Source organism: Sturnira hondurensis, unplaced genomic scaffold, assembly GCF_014824575.4.
Source record: "Sturnira hondurensis isolate 20B ecotype Veracruz unplaced genomic scaffold, ASM1482457v3 Scaffold0005563, whole genome shotgun sequence".
NCBI classification, from domain to species: Eukaryota; Metazoa; Chordata; class Mammalia; order Chiroptera; family Phyllostomidae; genus Sturnira; species Sturnira hondurensis.
The window spans coordinates 1338877-1358494 of record NW_028078194.1 but is presented as its reverse complement, the minus strand read 5'-3'; the positions used below and the strand labels follow the sequence as shown (position 1 = coordinate 1358494).

At 40.9% G+C, this 19618-nt stretch overlaps 1 protein-coding gene across 2 annotated transcripts in view; it reads right to left on the bottom strand.

Moving 5' to 3' along the window:
• Window positions 1-6588: 6588 nt before the first annotated feature.
• FAS (Fas cell surface death receptor) overlaps window positions 6589-19618 on the bottom strand; it is a 33271-nt gene continuing 20241 nt past the window's right edge. Inside the window, exons 2-9 of one of the 2 annotated variants that reach the window (XM_037047294.1) lie at window positions 17616-17727; window positions 13620-13757; window positions 12351-12459; window positions 10350-10408; window positions 10140-10208; window positions 8901-8959; window positions 7942-7966; window positions 6589-7184 (exon numbers count right to left, since the gene is read on the bottom strand). In XM_037047294.1, coding sequence (XP_036903189.1) covers window positions 6820-7184; window positions 7942-7966; window positions 8901-8959; window positions 10140-10208; window positions 10350-10408; window positions 12351-12459; window positions 13620-13757; window positions 17616-17727 — 936 coding nt within the window. In that variant the 3' untranslated portion in view covers window positions 6589-6819. The remainder of the gene's footprint in view (window positions 7185-7941; window positions 7967-8900; window positions 8960-10139; window positions 10209-10349; window positions 10409-12350; window positions 12460-13619; window positions 13758-17615; window positions 17728-19618) is intronic. The other variant, XM_037047295.1, reaches the window with a different exon arrangement.

Below are 19618 nucleotides of genomic sequence, written 5' to 3'. Positions count from 1 at the left end.
TGCTCACTTCTGCCCTGGGAGCCTTCCTTTAGATTTCAGAGCATCAGTCATTTTGCTGACCTCACACACTGGGTCAAATCCTCCAACCCTGCAACCCCTCTACCGTTTTTTATCTAATGGCATCTGTCAAAGTTGTGACTTAGCATTTATTTGGTTGTGTCACTGTCCCATGGATGTCTGCTTCTAGACTGGAGGCTCCAAGAGGAAACTGTGTTGCTAGGCCAGAGCCTAGCACAGGGTCTGGTGCAGAGTAGATGTGTGATAAGCATTCGTTGAATAAATGAGTGAATGAATGAATGGATGAACAAATGAATAAATGAACAGAGATGGGTATGAGGGTAATCCTGGTCTAACAATCTCAGCCTAGCTCCCCTCAAATCATATCTCCCCAACAATCTTTGTGAGATTATTTGGTGCCAAATATCTCAAAGTTGTTGCTTAAACCCTATCTATCTAAATCCAAACTTCAAGAAGGGAGGAGGGGGGAGGTTACACAGAATTTCAGAGTCCTGGCAAGACCTTGAAAGATGACACTTCTGCTTGAGAGCATCCTGAATAATTTTTAGTGCTCTGGCCCTTATTGCTTGTGTGACTTTGGGTGAGTTTACAGATCTTACAATCCCTGATCTCCATCTATAAACTGGGGATACCATGGCTGTTGAAAGAGTCACCAGATAACATACATTTAATCTTCCCCATTACCTATTATGTTAGTCATAGGTTTTTCCCAGGCATTTTTGCCAAGTGAAGGAAGTTCTCTTCTATTCCTACTTTCATGAAAACTTTGTCATGAATAGATGTTGAATATTGTCAAATGTTGTTTCACACAAGCATGTAGCGTGGCTAATAGTAAGCACTCAAACAAGTTAGTTCCTCCCTCTCTAACCACCTTTCTTTTACCTCCTCCTTGTAACTTCCTCACTAGCTGGTTGGCCAGCATTGCATAATATGGGAAAAAATGTCCTTCTGGTAGCTTTGAACTTGGCTAAGCTTTGTTGTATTGGGGGTTGGGAGTGAAAGAGGCCTGAATCATCCGTCAGGGCTGGCCTGAATATGTCTACTTAGAAAAGTGCATTTTCAGCACCAACCTGTTCTCCTTCAGTCCTTGTCTAGGGCTGCCCCATTCCTCAGTCACCTAGATGCACCATACCTGTCTAGGCTGGCTGCCCCAGCAGTACTTAAGTTCTGAGGCATTGCCTTCTTGCATTTCCCCACCAGGTCTTCAGTTTAGGTTTAAACAAGTCCAGTAAGAACTACAGTGTTAATGGCCACAGTGGTTAAATGTCTTCACATTCCTATGTACCATTTATATCTTAGCAAAATAAATGATACCTCATTTAATAAAGCATGATACCTCAAAATGGTAGAATGCTATGCATCCTAAAATAATATTTTATTGTAAAGGAATATTAAAAAGAAATTATCTGTATATGGAAAAGCATCCATGGCCCATTGTTGAGTAAAAGGCAGGTTATACATACACATATATGGTGTGATCACTTTTATTTACCCCTGTGTTTGTGGAAATTCATGAGAGTGGTTACTCTACTCTGTGAAAACTGGGTGAATTTGCACTGTCTTCTGTAAACTTTTCTGTATTGCCTGAATTTTAAATGACTATGTATTAGCTTCATAACTAGGGAGGAGAAACAGTGAATATACTTGCTGGGTTGTGTTTCAGAATCACAATCACAAAACCACAATGACTCCTTTGCTCCTAATGTTGTTTCGGGGATAAGCTAGGAATTGACCAGGTCACTAATTTCTGTGGTTGTTTGTACAGCAAAGTGTTCGTGAATGCTTACACATGCAAGATGAGTCAGACGTAACTACTATCCTCCTGCTTTTAGGCTGATAAACTTCACGTGTTATTAATTGCTTTAAGAGTGATAATTATAATACAGTAGCAGATTCTGTGTGTGAACCAAGCACTGTGCTAGGTACTTTGCACAGTCATCTGTAACACACACCACAAAAATGAAGCAGGCAACATGAGCCCTAGTACACAGATGGGACCCCAGTTCCACAAATGCTAGAGTTAGAAAGGTGCCTTTGGCTTGAGATACTAGAGAAGGCTTCATAAAAGAGGTGGCCTTTTGCTAAGCCTGGAAAAGGGGATGGCATTTGACCTTCGTCCTTTGTAGATGGGGAAAAGATAATTCCACAACAAAAGTTGTCCGAGAAAAGGTGAAGAGGAGAAGGCAATCATTAGGTCTGGAGGCTGGACCATTTGTTAGAATCATTGGGAAGATTTTCAGATGAAGTGCGCTTGGTGGGGAGCCCACTGAAATGAAAGCTTTGGGTGTCAGAGTTGGGAGGCAAATCTAAATTCTTGCAGTCTCTAGTCTGGGCTGCATACTTCATTCAGACAGCAGGTGTGTGGTGGGTGGTGGGAGGATGCCACAAAGGAAAAGAAATACTTTCTGGCCACCCTCATTCCAGTAGCTAGAACGTTTCTTACACTGATGGCCGTTTCTTTCTCGTAACTTCATCACTATCTGCTTGAGCAGCATTGACTCAATGCAAACAGGTTTGCTCCAGTTGCCACAGCATCATCAAAAAGAGTGAAAGGAAAGCATGAGATGAGGGCAGTCTTAACCTTTTCCTTGTTAGCATTTCATCCCCCAGTCTTTTACTGCCCTCTGGTGGCCATTTCACTGCATTGTACTGCAGAATTGTTTTTATTTCTAAAGCAGATTATCTCCAAATAGCTCCAGCTCTTTGTTTGGTCTCCTCAAGCATCCAACTGCATGGATGACCTGTCCGTGTCACTCATGTGCCTCTGGAATGCTGCAGATTAGTATAATTATAGAGAAGCTATATTTTGCGATACCCCAAGTGCTGTAGGTAGATAGCTCGTTTAACTTCAGAGTAGCACTACATGGCAACTTTTAATATCTATTCCTGTCCTAGAAGTGAGGAAACTGAGACCTAGGGAGGTTAAGGGATATGCCCAAGGTGGGGAAGTCTCAAGTCTCAGAATGGCAGAGCTTCAAATGTGCTGTTTTCAGAGCCAACCCTTGTAAGCACTTCTTTATTGCTCCTTTCTTGCCTTGAAGGACCTTAGCATATATAAGGGGAACACACACACACACACACACAGGTCAAATCGTGCATAGAACTTGCTGAAATGCCAGGGGAGGTCCTGGAGACAGTTGCCAATAACTTCAGAAGAGACTCGAGGCTTTCAGAGAGTTGGTGGTGGCTTCTTGGGGGAACCAGTAGAATGTGGTGGGATCTGGCTATGTGTGTGTTTTTTTTTCTTGGCAGGAAGAGCACAGCGTGCAGATAGTCTAGGACAGGATTTGGACTGAGGATAATGGTGTGAGAAAGAAGGAGTGTGGGACGCCTCAAGGAAGCAGTGGGAAATAGGGTAAGAATGACGCAGAAGGAGGGGAAGCAGCCTGAAAGGCCTTGGATACATGTGATAAATTTAATGATATGATCATTTCTTAGGAAAGAGATGGGGCTCCCATACAGTGAGTGGTCAGCCACTCACCACTAGCTTTCCTACCAAAACAGTCACTAACCAACACACACTGCTAGTGCATATATTTATTCCTTCATTAACCAAGTCACCCAAGACATACTGATTGCATGAGCACCTATTAATCTGTGTGTGTTAATCCTGATTTCTACCCTCAGGTGGCCTGTGGCCTCACAAGGGAGAGACAAACAACTATATAGAAGAGAGCATGATGCGTGAGCACGTCAGAGGTGTGTGGTTGAGACACCAGGGTAATGCTGCCCAGGAAATGGCACTGAAAACCGAGACCTGAGGAGTAAGTTGGAAGTAACAAGGTCAAGTGGGAGAAGGAGCAAGAAAAGAAAAACTCAGGGATGAGGAGGAACGGGACAGCAGCGTCGAGTAGTTTTCCAGGCTTTAGACTGGGAGAGGGGAAAGCATTGGGAGAGGATGCTAGAAAGGTACATGCCCCCAGGGCTCACGGAGCCCCTTAATCAAGCACAGAGTCTATTTCTAAGAGCGAAGAGAAACCACAGAGGGTGTTCAGCAGGGAAGCAACACAATGGAGTTTGCCACTTGGAAAGACCATGGTGGCTGCTGTGTGGAGTACGGACTGCAGGGCGAGGTGAAGGAAGGAGGACCAGTTAGAACCTCAGGCCCAGGAACGTGCTGCCGTGGGCGCCTCCCCGCTCAGGTGAAACAACGAGGGAAAGAGCCACACCACCAAGTCCCAAGGTCTCCTCAACGCCCGTCCTCCTCCCAGAGGAACCCCAAATTCCTGACTGAAACTCACAGAGTGGGCACAGCATGTTCCGTCACCCGCCTTCACCTCGCACAGCTGGACTTCCGCTTCCGGCCTCGAAGAACCGGTAGTGCCGTCCGCCACCAGGAAATGGGCACCGGTGGCACGGACGGTGCCCCTTCGGGGCAGAGGGACTGAGGAGGTGACCCTGTGATCACTCGGGCTCTCCGCCCACGGGCACTTCCAGACCTGGCCCAGGAGGGGACCCTCAGCAGAGCACCGTTACCTTGTTGAGGGACGAGCAGAGGTTCAAACTGAGGAAACAGGGGCTGGCAGACCTTTCAGAGCGAAAGTCCTGAAGGAAGCTGTGCGGCGAGAGAGCTCCAGACATCTGCACAGAGGGTCTCCGGGGCTGAAGACCCTGTGCACATGCAGAGGTAAGAGGCCAGAAGCTGGGAGGGAACTGCCAGGCGCTGTAGGCACGACGATTCCCAACGCTGACGTAGGGGTGACAGGCGCTGACAGCCCGACCCCCCCAGAGCGAAGAGACGTCATTGAACAGGCGCAGAAATGCGGGGTTTGCACGGCAGGGCTACACCAGCCACCACAGGGTCCGGGCTGTGGACCGTCCTGACAAAGATGCGGACCTGAGGCTTCTGGGGCGCGGCAGCCACTGGCCGCACGCGGCTACTGAACCTTCGAAATGAGTCCAGTCCAAACTGAAATGTGCTTTTCGGTGTGAATAAAATACAAACCAGATCTAGAAGGCTTTAGGATGAGAAAAAGAATGTAAACCACCTCATTAAGTTTTATATTGATTACCTGTTAAAATGGTAATGCTTTGGGAGTGGTGGGTTGATAAAATATTTTTATATTTTTAAAATATACTATTTTAAAAATAAATATAATATATTTTTAAAGTTAAATGTTTAAAAAGAGAGAGAGGCCAGTGGCCACCAAGCAGCCACAATGGAAAGATTGAAGGGGGGCGGGGGGGAGGAAAGAAAGATTGAAGGAAAGAATATCTCAAAAATTCTGTTTAGCTTTCTTATGAATATATTTCTTTTGAAATATTTACTTTCTTACTCACATGTCCAGTGCCTGACATATAGTCCTGCTATAATAAATACAATAAATACTAATGCGCTGTTCAGGAGCAGTTTTCTTGGTAGTAATGGCCTATGAAGGGAATTTGACTGCTAAGAGGAGTTTCAAAGGAAAATGCCTCCTGAGAGACCCAAGAAAGCATTGAAGACTCCTAAAGAGGAAATGCAAACAAACAAACAAACAAAAAACAAACCAAAGGCCCTAACAACAACAACAAAGAATAACCAGAAATATCAAAAACATAATTTTAATTAAATATTTTTACATCTATTTTACATTTCCAAACATAAGGAGGAAAAATCTTCCATCGATGGAAACTCTTTAGGGAGTTCTAAGTGTCTGCCTTGGTTTTTAACTCCCTTCAGTTTACATCAATGTAAATACAAATAGTCTTTATGAAAATTAACACATTTTGTGAATTTTTGAAAAGGAGGAGGGGCTTATGTGTCTAAGAAGCCACAGGACATAACAAAAACAAGCCCTAAAGCCTGACGCATAAGCTGCATTTGTAGCAAGAGAAATATGGGGAGTTACTGATCATTTTGTGGGGGACAGGGCAAAATTAGAGCCTACTTTACCAGCTTTGGTGGTAGAACATGGGCTCATGACATGCCAAAAAACTACCTCTGTGAGAGCAGCGAGTCTCTCCAACCCAGGCTAGAAGCTTCTAAGAGCAGTGTTAGATTTCAGTGGCTTTCCATGTTTCACAGATAATGCTTCCAGGTTTGAGAGGTAGAGGCGTTTGAGATGTACAACCAGGATAAAAATGGGGAGGTGGTAGCTCTCCAGGAACACATCCCTGATCGAAATGTTTTGGTGCTTAAGACAGAAGTCAATTATATTTGTATGCCAGTAAAATGGCATACAAATTTCAAGCATGATAATCAGGTCTGCATCTTCCATGTGAATGCAAAATTAAAATAGTTCACAATGCAATGCCAATCTTCTATGAAGAAATCTTCAAAGCAGAACCTTACTGAAATTCAACTCTCAGAGGTATACACCAGCGTTCCCTGAATATACTCAGAGTTGCAAACAAAGTTTATGCATACAGTGGAATCTCCAGCACCATCCCGGGGCTGGGGAGGTAATTCAGAGGCAGTCATCTCTCTGGTAATTGTGACATTGCATCAAGAGGTCATAGCTTCTATTAATTCATGGACAGGATCAGCCTGTAGACAGCTCTTTGTCTTCACATGCAGTAATTGTTTCCATATCTATAGAAAATACATTAGATACAAGACCTGATCCCAATCTTTTGTCTTTGCAAACACTCCTATTTGCGTACCTAACATGCCCCTGCATTTATTCTTCACATCTGTCTAGATTTTAAACATCCCTGAAGACAGAAACACGAGGTCCTCTAGACCCATAAATATACTAGCTGTACACGTCCAATAAGTGAAGAAAAAGCATACCCAGTAAAAAGTCAAGCAATATTTGAAGCCTCTGCCCATCAAAATCATATTTGAATGCTAATTTTTCTTCCCATTGATTGTTATTCTCAGAACAGAGTTAGTTGTTTTTCACTTGAGACCAAGCATTGGCTTTCTGTTTCATTGTTGGAGTTAGCATTTTCATGTTTATCAGTATTGTCCTTTCGGACTATGCCTTGAATTTCCTCTACAAGAGCATGAAGATTAGCTTTTTGGAGACCTTTGATCAAAGTGGAATATGCATCTTTTTTCCCGTGAAGTTGATACCAATTACGGAGCAGCTGGACCTTCTGTTCAGCTGTGTCTTGGAGGTTGTTGTTTTTGATTTCATCAATTTTGGCTTCACTGATACCATTCTTCCGAACAAACTCTTTCACTTGATTTATTGTCATTTTTTCAGCAATAATGATAATATAGTCACTCAAGTTAACATCTGAAAGAAAGAGAATAGCCTCTGAAAATTTGTTCTTTTAAATGAAATTACCATGACTGAAAACCTTGTTTATTTCTCCTCTTATAGTAAGTGCTTAAGACTACAGATTAGTCCTATAGATATAAAGAGCTGATAGGGAAACACAAAAACAGACACAGCCTTGCCTTCTAACCTCAGCTCTTCCTATATACCCAGTAATTTGCTCTATGACCTGAGCAAGAAACATAGTATCTCTGTATCTTCTTTTCTCATCCACAACAAGGTTGGAAAAGATCACTTCTAACATCCCTGTGGATCTGATGTTCAATGGCCTACAAACCTAAGAGGCAGACAAAGAGTTTATGACCATCTTATCTTTGCACCATAGCTCAAAAGAGGGAACTAAGTACAATCATCAGTGTTGTTACAGAGCTGGGATACACCAACAGTAACTGAGTCTATACAATTCAGACTAACCTCTAAGTCAATTTAAGAAGGAGTTCTATAATACACCTAAATGTTTCAAAGGGAAATTTTCCTAAGCCTCAGCATTTAGTATCTTATTGCTACCTTATCTACCTTTAACTAGAAATATGAGTCATAAAATTTAAACAAATTGCCTGAAAAGACCTTTGGTGGTAGCAGGGAGATCTGTGAGCTTAAGAAATAGCAGACCCTGCAATATGTCACTGAAATTAGAAACATTTATTTTACTCTCACATTAGCCTGTTACTCCCTTGGAAGCCACCTTTATGAAATAAAATGATAAAAGCCTTACCTGTTGGATTCATTGGGGTCATTTCCTGGGGAGAAAAAATTGTGGAGGAGGAGGGAAAAAATAAAAATACACTTAGAATAGTCTAAATGCAATCTTTCAATTCTTCCTTCATACTCAAGTACAGTCAATTGCTTGAGCTATACATAACATTAGCTAGACTAAGTGATTAAGAAGAATTCTTTCACCACTCAAGTTTTTATTCTGAAAGGTTTCAGCATTGCTAGAAACTAAGGAATATTGGCTTATTTTTACACACTAAGGAACCCCAGAAATTCATGGGGTGTGATGAGGTGATGTTTCACAGAGACTTGCAAAAACAATCACAATAAACACAATCATTCCAAAACTCTCTTTACTATAATTATTCTTATTTTTGACATAAGAAAATGGTTTAAATTAAAACTGTTTTGTTCTACACAGATTTAAGGAACCCCAACTCCCACTGGGCCCTAACCCCAAATAAGAAACTCATTATTTCTAAAGTGATCTGGTTTTTCTTCCCTGAGTAACTTTTGCTATTTGAAATGCTTTGATCCCATGTTGGAAAAAAGATACGGCAAGAGCGAGGGTAGCAAGTAGCTGAAGAAAGCTGAGCTGTATGTTTACAATGGGATTTAAGAGCTCTCTCTGTGCCTGGGCTTGGATATCGAACTCATGCCCTGGGAAAGGATGTCTCTGCAGTTTCTCTTCAGGGATAACACCAGAGTGGAACAAGGTGCATGGCCACACCCCCTTACCAACTCACTGCAAGCCACCCTCCCACTGAAGGCCTTTGCTCACTCTTAGGCTGTGTGGAGCTGGCTCCTAAACTGGGTATCTCACCTGAATCACCTTTGATGCCCCTAATCCATGTGCACACAAACACAATTAATGTTTATTTTTAAAAAGTAACGAATAAAAAGTTGAATTACTACTTTCTCTGTGTTTCTAAGAAAGCTGATGCACATTTCAACACTTACAGTATTTGGAGGTACACATTCATGGTGACCATTTCTATTCCAGCACTGTCTTTTCACCACTAAAAGATTAAAGAAATTTCCATCAAATTCCAACTCAGCCTTGAAGGAAGCACCACTCTCACACTAGAGGAGTGTGAGAGAGAAGTTCACTGAAGCTTAAAGTGACCAAACATCCCCAAGAGATAGCATTGTCCGGATTTTGGACAATGCCACCCCACCAGGTCAAGTGTCCTAGAGCTAAGTTACATCTTAATTGAGATGTCCAGTTACCTCCCACTGGCCTAGCCTGAAATTAGCTTTTGACTTCACCATTGATGTCATGTATTGTATGACATCACCAAGCTGGCCAACTCCAAACTGGATGTCGTGGCTATAGCAGGCATAGAAGCAGTGGACAGGGAAGTTGACATCTACTTGCCATGCAGTGGAATTTAATGCCCAGAAATTCAAAGACATGCACTCACAAATAACTCAAATGTACACACTCAGTGAATACATGTCCTGGAGTCACTAGGAGCTGGAAGAGGGGGATCAGCAGGTCTGCGAGCATGGCTACGGTATTTAGACAATAGAGCACGTGTTTGTGGCTGAACAGCCTCTAAAGGCCACTCTTTCCCTTCAGCTGAGCTAAAGAAACAGAGAAGGGAAAACAGAATGCTTCCGAGTGACTGAAACTGCACTGCCCTGTGTGTTATGAATGATTTATAGGGATTTTTCTGGAGGAACTGTGATTACATCCAATTTTGCCTTATTGGCTAACTTTACTTGCCTAAAATGTATTGCACAGTATTTTAAATTATGGTGGAGAAAGTATAAAAAAATCATGGAATTTGAACAAGGCTGAGGAAGCACTGAGAGGAACGAATGCATCATGTGTCCCCTGCAATGCCTTTCCCAGGAGCACCCCTGCATCTCGTGTTCTCTTAACGCAATCTTGGCGAACAGTGAAGGGTTACTGGTGATTCTTAGACATCCTGGCTGCTGCCTGGATGAAAACATAGGCACAACGGGAATACCAACTCAGTGCCCCCAAATGACTGCTGAAAAACGTAGCTGAGGGATAATACAATCTATTCATATCAGCTCTCATGGGTGCATTTAGTGTCGAGAATTAAAAATGTAACAGAGCTAGCTACCTACCTGGTAGAAGCTTTCTTATAGGTAGGAGATAGAGGAATTCTCTGAACAAGTACTTCCCAAGTTATTTCAAGATACAATTTGAACAAAGTGAGAACTTACAATAATAAATTCCTGCAAATATTGGAATCACCAGGAGGAGTAAACACCACAGTAAGTGGGATCTGGGTTCTGTAGATTGGAACATAGGACATTGTTGATGAAAACAAGCAGTCGGTAAGATTAAACAAGGTTCTCTCAAAGAATCCAAAGGGTTTTCTTCATATTTTACTATGGGAATAGGAGAAAGGAGAATAAACTAATAATAATAACCTTTTTTACATATGGTGTTGCTGGTTCGTGTGCACTTTTCATCGACTCCGTATTTACACCTAGAAAAATATAGAAGAAATTCAAAAAGCCTGGTGGACTGAGTCCTTGATCATTTTCAATGACGCACTATAAATAAGGGGCCATTACAATCATTTTTGCATCTCCATCAAACACATTCCCTCAAATATTTCTAGAGCAGCCTCTAGCTGGTAAAAATTTATAATGTAATTTGGATGTTTGGATGAAGAAAGAAAGACTGTTTTAAAGTGCCTGAGTTAAAGGAAGGTAATAAAAAATTGACAAATAAGAAAAAGGCTGAAATAGACCGTAACTTAAAATTGGCAATAAACTGTGCTCTTAAAATACCAGGAGGCAATCATAAACTGCAAAAGCAATTTCAAAGAAGTATCATAGAATAAAATGGCCAGACAATAGTCAATGCCCACGATGCTACCAAGGGGGCCTACTCAGCTGGCCCATACAGGTTTCCCGCCTTAACACCAAGTGGTAAGTAGGATACTCAAGAGGTTCTGGTGGGTTTTCTTCAGACAATCAAACACTGACAGTCAGATTGTCTGAATTGAAGCTTGGCCCCACACACTATCTAACCAGGTGAGCTTGAGCACCAACCTGAGCCTGTTTGCTCATCCATAACATGGAGATAATATTACCTGCTTGAAGGAGTTATGGTGAGAAGAAAATTAAATCAAGATTATGAAATAACTAATATTCTTGTTATTATTGGACTGACATTAATCCCTACCCACAATCCCTACTTATTTTTCTGTCATCATGAAGGTGTCTCAGACACTTGGCACTAGAAAGGAAAGGCTAGGTTAAGTGCACATGCCTTGCTTTTTTTTTTTTCAGTAAATAACAGACATCAGGCACAATGTCCCTACTTTTCAACCCTACTAGGTGAACTCCTAAATGTTTCCTAAGATGAATTACAAGTTGAAGGAGAGGCACACTGATGTAATCTTAAGTATACTTATATAATTAAGATGTATGCAAAACAATGTCTTAACAAAGCAAAAGCTGTTATTTATTTTTTAAAAATTTTAATTGTTGTTCAAGTACAGTTTTCTGCCTTTTACTCCCATCCCAGCCATACCCCCAGCCCTCTCCACCTCCCTCCTGTTTCCACCCCCACCTTGTTTTTGTCCATGTGTCCTTTATACTTGTTCTCATAAACTCCTCCCCTTTCCCCCTGAAATTCCCAGCCCTCTCTATAATATATTATGCAAATTGATATTCATAGAAATAAGACCAATAAGACAAGTGACCATTATTTGAGTCCTAATGAGTGAGGAAACTGAAACCTCAGAGAAGTTTAGTGATGTGCCCAAACTCACTCAGTTGATCAGAAAAGTGAGGTGCACATATCAGGTTTTCTAACTTTGAATCAAAACCAAGCTCTTTAGCATGAAAGACAAGGCCCTTCGTGATCTGGCCTTGGCTCCTTTGCTCTCTTTCCCATGCCCCGGACAGGTACCCAGTTCTCCACACCTTCCTCTGTCTCTTTGCAGCTGCTGTTTCCCTGCCTGAGGTGTCCTTTGGATCCAGGCACACATTCCTTCAAGACTCAAGCCATGTATCATATATTCACTGCATCTCCCTGGGCAGAGTTGAAAGGTTCTATATAACTCCTGACACCCTAGGCACTCCTAATGCTTGTCACATGGCCTTGACTCAATAACCACACCTTTTTTGGCTCTCTCTGCCCCTAGCCTGAGAGCTTGGATGCCAGCAATGTGTCTTGCTCATACTGATAGCTTAAGCAGCCAGCAGTGCTTAAGCACTGTGTCAAGCACACAGAAGGGGTTCAATACCTGTTTGGAGACTGTATGGCTGAATGAACAGATGGGCATCTAGTTGTTTGGAGGCAAAGCAAGCCTAGATCCTAAATTCTTGACTCTCAGCCCACATTGCTTCCCACTAGCAAGGCATTATCTCTCAAGGTATATCTAGTGTTTTCATCAGAAAAAGATTAAAACTTACGTGCTGCAAGGGTCACAGTGTTCACATGGAGGAGTGTTACAAAAAAAGTTTGATTTACATCTGCACTTGGTATTCTGGGCCTTGGTACAGTTTGTTTCCACTTCTAAGCCTAGAAAACCGATTTGCAGACTATTAATCACAGCAGCTAGTTATAAATTGACTATGAACAAGGGGAGGAGCTGCGTAGACTTCTGTGATCTGCCACTTACAGGAGCAGTCGCACCATCGCACCTAATGTAACATGTTTAAATGCACAGCAGGCAACCCCAGGTTGAAATGGTTGAAATCATTTAGCAAGTTTTAAGTGGATAGACAACCCAGCAACCAAGACACCCCACTTTTGCTTTAATAGCTCCCCTGTTCTTCGAGCCTAAAGTCAGGTTACCATTTAGCAGAGTTTTAAGTGGATAGACAATCCAGCAACCAAAACAGCCCCACTTTTGCTTAATAGCTCCCCTGTTCTTCGAGCCTAAAGCTGGGTCACTCAGGCATGGGTTATGGACCAACAGCATCAGCCTCACCTGGTATCTTGTTAGAAATGAAGATTGTTGGGTCCCACCCAGGACCTACTCAAGCAGACCAAGGCTAATGCTCTCACTTAAAGATTCTGATTTAATTGGTCTAAGGTGGAACCTAAACATTGGCATTTTTCATAGCTCCTCCATGATTCTAATGTGCAGCCAAGGTTGAGAAATATTGCTTTAGAGCTTGAGTAGAGACAAGAAAAACATATCCCCAGAGATTCCTTAATGTCAACCAGAACCAGGAGTGCTTCTGTTATATTTTAATCTGGGGCCCTCAAAATAGATTGGAATATTCATGAAAATTCAGGACCCCAAGTGGAATGACCAAAACAACCAGATGCCCAAAGAAGGTGAAGCATCTCACCCACTTCTCAGGATCCTCTGTCCTTAGATTTAAAGGTTTCTGAGCTCTTTCTGGCCATAAACAAGAGCCATTACATAAATGTAAATCAAAGCAGAAAAGAAAGGTTTCTGCAGTTTTGATGGGAGCTAAGGAACTTTGTTCACAGGGTTTACATGTAATCAGTCCGTTATGTCTGGGAGAATTGCCTAGGCCTCGCTCCTAAGTGTCTAGACCAGTGGTTAGCTCAGTCCCTGGTCCTGCTTCCCCCAAGTCAGCTCCATCCTGTCCCTCCCTATATGCCAACATAGCACCAGAGTAGGTTCCCATTTCCAACTGTATTACAAATGATTCTACATGGAGTACTACAATTGGTCTCCTTCCATTGCTTTTTAAGACACTTACCTTGTCCTCCATCACAAATTTTGCATCGTCTGCACTTGTCAGAATAATGTGTACTGTCTGTGTACTCCTGCCCTTCTGGGCAGGGCTCGCAGACTAGCTTGTCCCCATCAGCCTTGCAGTCACTGTGTTTCCGTTCACCTGCCAAAAATAGGATGGAACAAGCTTGGACGCTACAGCATGGGGAATATGTAAAGATGGCAATAGAACTCTGCTAACACAGGGGAAGTCAGCTTATGTACAAAGACAATGGAGGAGATGGTCATTGTAAAAATCATGCTGGGGACAGAAAGTCTCCAAAGACAACAGCTGAAAAAGTGACTGAAGGAAGATGCACACAGAAATAGGATGATTAACAACAGGAACATGGGACCAGGGAAAAAGAGATTAGAGTGACCAAATGCACTGGGGGAAAAATGCCTTACTTTTTGGTGGAGAGAGGAGAGGTTGATGGGTATGTATTCATGGTGGTTGCCACTGGCCATGACCTAAAGCGTTCACCTTGCTCTGGCTCCTCATTTTATTTTCCAAAGTCCACAGATTATGGTGAGAGACAGTGCAGTGCAGGGAAAAGGACATTGGAGGTTCTAAGGACCTCAGCCCAATCTTTAGTAGCCCTATGATCTCTAACAAAGCGCTTACTCTCTCTGAGCCTACACTTCTTCATGCATTTGATGGAGACAATAATCCCTCTCTTGCTATCAGAACTGCAAAGGGCCTGCCTCGCGAAGGCTCACAGTCCTTTCTTTCTCCCCTTTCTTTCTATCCCTTTGCCAATAAGGGTCGGAGTATGTTGTAATGGGCAGGTAGGAACATATAACAAACTCTATCATCAGATTTGTTATCATAATGCACACCATTTCAAATAATATTCATATCTGCTTTCATTTATTTCAAAAATGAAACAAGTCATTATGTTGCTATTAATGAGCAATATTCAACAATGCCCCCTCTTGGAAATTTTATTTATTTAACAGCTGTTTATTAAAGGCCTATTGTGTTCCAGGCATTTCCTGGAAGCTGAAGGTACTACAGGAAATAAACAAAGCCTTAGTCTTCCAGGACTTCGTATTCTCATGGTAGAAGAAGGCACGCATGAATAAACATATGACATCAAATGGGGAAAACTAGATTAGGGCACAAAAACAGAGAATGAGGAAGAAAGATACAGAAAATCAAAAGGGGAATTAAAGAGAAAAGCATGGCCACTAACTACAATTACTAATGGCATAACTAATTAAGAAGAATGAGCCAAGTCCAATTTGCTCTTCTCACAGGGGCAGCAAGAATACTTTATGCTGTCGTCCCTAGGTACACTGTTTCTCAACAACCTCAGAGCCTTGTTTTTGATAAAACAAATCATTGATCCTTACTACATAATCAAATTAATTTAGACACATGATATTTTAGTAAACAAAGACGATATCCATCAATAGAAAAAATAGGCAAACCATGGAAACTTGGAACCTAATTCAAATATAGTGCATCGGGACTTGATAACATCAGGGCAATACTTAAAAGACAGCAGAGCCAAAGCTCAATTCTATTTGTTTGCCAGTGGTATGATCCCAGTTTCTAAATGAATTATCCTCTTTGACAAACTACTTTTCTCTCCCTCCCTTCCTTCCTTCCTTCCTTCCTTCCTTCCTTCCTTCCTTTCTTCCTTTCTTTCTTCCTTTCTTTCTCTCTTTTTCTTGCTCTCCTTCCCTCCCTCTCTCCCACCCTCCCTCCTCCCTTCTTCCTCCCTTCCTTTCTTTATTGATGGAAATAAAAGTTAAAGGCAGCAATAATCTATATGAAAGGCTTTCAAGATTTNATCCTCTTTGACAAACTACTTTTCTCTCCCTCCCTTCCTTCCTTCCTTCCTTCCTTCCTTCCTTCCTTCCTTCCTTCCTTCCTTTCTTCCTTTCTCTCTTTTTCTTTCCCTCCTTCCCTCCCTCTCTCCCACCCTCCCTCCTCCCTTCTTCCTCCCTTCCTTTCTTTATTGATGGAAATAAAAGTTAAAGGCAGCAATAATCTATATGAAAGGCTTTCAAGATTTTTATAATTTTCCACTGATTTTGCCCTCACTTAATTCATCAACTCATTTCATCAACTTTACTGAAGTTCTCCAAAGCATTCGAACTAGTTTTCACAGAAATATAATCTGCATTTCTTTGTATTTGTATACCATTGATTATATAATATTTAATTATAATATATTTGTATCACAACACTGATAAGCATAAACATATTTGGAAGCAGTCTGAACACTGATAAAGCCTGAAATGGAACAAGTGGGAACAGAAGTGGGAGGCATGCTCAGCAGGTGTTGGGTGCCACCCAGGATGTTTCAGAGATAGAGCAGAGAGAATTAGTTAATTCAGCCAGCAGATCAGTTAGCAACCCCTTAAGAGAGTCTGTGTCCATTGAGAATTATATTAGAAATATAACAGAAATCGAAAACTGTGACTGAACATAATATTCCAGCCTTCGAATACTCCAAAATTTACTTAGTTGCACATCATTGGGTACCATAAGGAAATGTCACATGCTCAATATTTTCCTTTACTTTGACTATTTTCCTAAGACATTTTCTTGTTAATCAAGTACTCTATTAGCAGGTAAAAATTTTTCACGTTTTTGATCCACAAACATATCCAAATTTCTTCCTTAAAAAGAGCTGGTGGTATATGAGAGTTCTTATCTCATAAGCAAACTCAACAGGGCTGAGAGCACTCCTTAAATGAATGTAAAACAAAGCAACACAAAAAAGCAAATGGACAAAAATCCTGAATAGTTTGAAATGTAAAGCATATTATCTTTGTTTTAATTGGCATTTTAGGTTTAAAAAAAACATGAGAGATTTGAATTCACAGGACAAATTTATTGTGTTTAGCAAGTTATAAAAAGTCAAGAAGCCTGTCTCTCTCTCTCTCTTTCTTCTTGTATTTTTTCCCATTACCATTTAGTCCCCTTATACTCATCCCCCCAGCAATCACCACACTGTTGTTTATGTCTTTGAGTACTTTTTCCTTTTTTACTCCATCTTGTCTAGCTGTCATCCTGCTCTCCATCTATGAGTCTGTCCCCATTTTCCTTGTTAGCTTGGTTTATTCATTAAATTCTACATTTTTTATTCATAGTTGCAGAAGAGTAAATGGGCTTAAGTATAAAAGATTGGATTATAAGAGAGAGCTTCCATGAGGGTTACTAAAACCTGGACAGGAGGCCAAGGAAGAACGGTAGAATCTTCTTATAAACAGGACCCACGCCTATGCAGCAGCCTGAGTGCCGAAATACTGGGAGGCCAACCATGGCCTCCTACTATAGTCCTTTATAGTTCCAGTAGCCTGGCACATAAATCCGTGTATTGTTTTCCTTTACCTTCCTGTCTCACTTCACCGAGCAGCAAGAAGAGATTCATATCTGTATGAAACAGTAGTCAATTTACTCCATGTTGAAAAAAGCCTATGCAATTGCATTTCGTTTAGCTTCCATTTTGCTGATGTTTAAAGGATCTCCGATCTGAAACTGGTTTGCATTTCAAAATACTGATTTTAAAAAACTGTTGGTTTTTGTCTGTTGCTTCCCCAGCTCAGCTAGTTATTAAGCTGCAAAATGCAAATGTATTTTGCAGGCTTCAGTGTTTTCTAATTGAGGAGAAGTACTGAGATACTTGCTTTCAGAACGCCACAATTATGATATATTCTAATCATTTCTGATGTGACGAGCCTTAATATGCACAAATGAGTCTCCTTTTGTTAATGGAAAATGAAACTAGATAGATAAATCTTCTCATTTCAGACATACATATTATTCGTAAAGTATTTATTTATACCCTCATCAAACAAGTGTGATAAAGATGAACTGGACTAATAATTTCATAGTTGTTTTCTATTTTCTCAGTAATGCTATCATGCAGGAAAGCCAAACACTGTAAAAATATTTTTCATTATTACCATATGGTATTTTCCACCCCGGTTCTCACTCTGACTGCCGGAAGTATGTGTAACATACCAGGAAGACATGGCCGACAGCAGAATTTGTCCTGACGCTGTTGGCCTTCTGGGCACCCAGCCTCCCTTTTAGTAACATTCTGACTTGATTCCAACAGCTCAAAGGTAAGTATCTGCAAAAGAAAAGCATGAAGAAAATTTGACTGAGTTCTAAACTAAGCAACTTGGTAAGCAAGGACACACTGCCCCAAAGGGCTGCATTTGCCATGGTACCCAGGCAGAATCAGTGCTGGGGCTCTGTCCTCCTATCCACTTGCCTCCAAAAAAGGAGCAGATCCGCTGAATGACAGTCCAGATCTCGGGTTCTCTAAGGTACCCTAGAATCAGCATCATGAGTGGTAGAAGCCCTGGTGACTGTGGGTAAAGTCACTTACATTCTTTTTTTTTTTAGTCTGTAAAGTAGAAATAATCTCTTCTTCATGGGTTTGTTAATTGAATGGAATAATGCACTTAAAGGTCTTAGCACAATTTCTGGCTCATAATACACAGGTTCCCAGTAAGCACTATTATTTTCGTTATTATTATCATAAAGTTCCACTGAGGGACATCATAGTAGGGCGGGGAAAAACAGGAAATTTCAAAAGGAATGCTGTTTGAATCCCAGCTCTGCCACCAACAGTGTTGCTTTAGGCGAGTTATATAAATAACTTCACTGATCCTCAATTTCCTCATCCATACTTCCTGTCTTGAAAGGTAAAGAGTTATTGTGAAGATAAAAGTGATCATTTCTTCCAAACCTGGTACTTAGTTTATAGCATGTTCTGCTTCTTCCTTCTTCTATACATTGCCATAGAATCAACAGTTTTAGTTCATGCTTCCTGGTTACCAAATCATGCAATGAAGCCAACACAATTTTCTTCACTTTTATTCAGAAAAAAAATGAACTTCACTTAATAGAAAACCAATTTTAATCTATTTTTATTTCCTTCTTCTGAAGACACATGCACATACGTCTAAGTGACATTTGTGTCAAATTTATCTCAGTTACAGACTAGAGTTCCTTAGAAAACTCAGCTACTAAAAACATTTGGAAAAACTGAGAGCAATTTCCAGTTGATTCTTTTCTCAGGTTTCTTAGCATTTATTTTTTATCTCTCCAAACATAAATTCAAATAATCTCTTATCTTACATGGAATATGAAAATTATATTACTAAGTACAAAAAAACCTATTAGTTCTGAGGATTTCTTTCTCAAGGATATTTTTCATAGTTTTCATTGCATACATATGTTTTCATATTTTATGGTAATAATACTGACATCTTCTGAGTCAAGAGAACTAAATGTTCCACACATGTAAGTCACTACCACAGGGGTCCCCACCTCTTCCATTTTAGCCCTTCGCCCTGTGTTACCAATGCCTGTATTCCCTTCAGGTTACAGGATACCATGGGACTTACAAAGAAGGAGAGATGAAGATGTGACTGACCATTTTTCTTCCTGAGATGAAGATATTTCAAAACTCATTACTAAAATCCAGTCTTTCAAGATGGAAAGTGCCACCAAAATATCAAGAAAATAATGGACTTATTTGGGGTCACTCATTAGCAAAAGACAGAGAGCTGGGACTTTTCTAAGTCTCCTAACTCATATTACAGTGTTGTTACCCCTGCACCCAAGAGGCAGGTGAACTTTCTGCAGAACATAGCTTACTTTCTGTATGTGAACAACTCCATGTAGAGAACAACTGGTACTAAGACACAGATCTGTGGGATTATGCCAAAATATGCTGGCTTTCCTCTCAAACCACTAATTCTTGAATCCAACTGACATTTCTTGAGCACCTACTATGTGCCAGGTTCTTGGACTAAAAACATGAATTGTAGCCAAAAATGAATGTGCATGGGCATAATTTGTGTAGTAGATTTGTGCATGGGCATGATTTGTGTAATAGATTAATGACTTGGGAATGTTTTACACATTACATTTGCATAACTCATTAAACACATTTGAATCTATGATATTTTCAGGCAGCTTTGAACAAAACATTTTATTAGCATCTATTT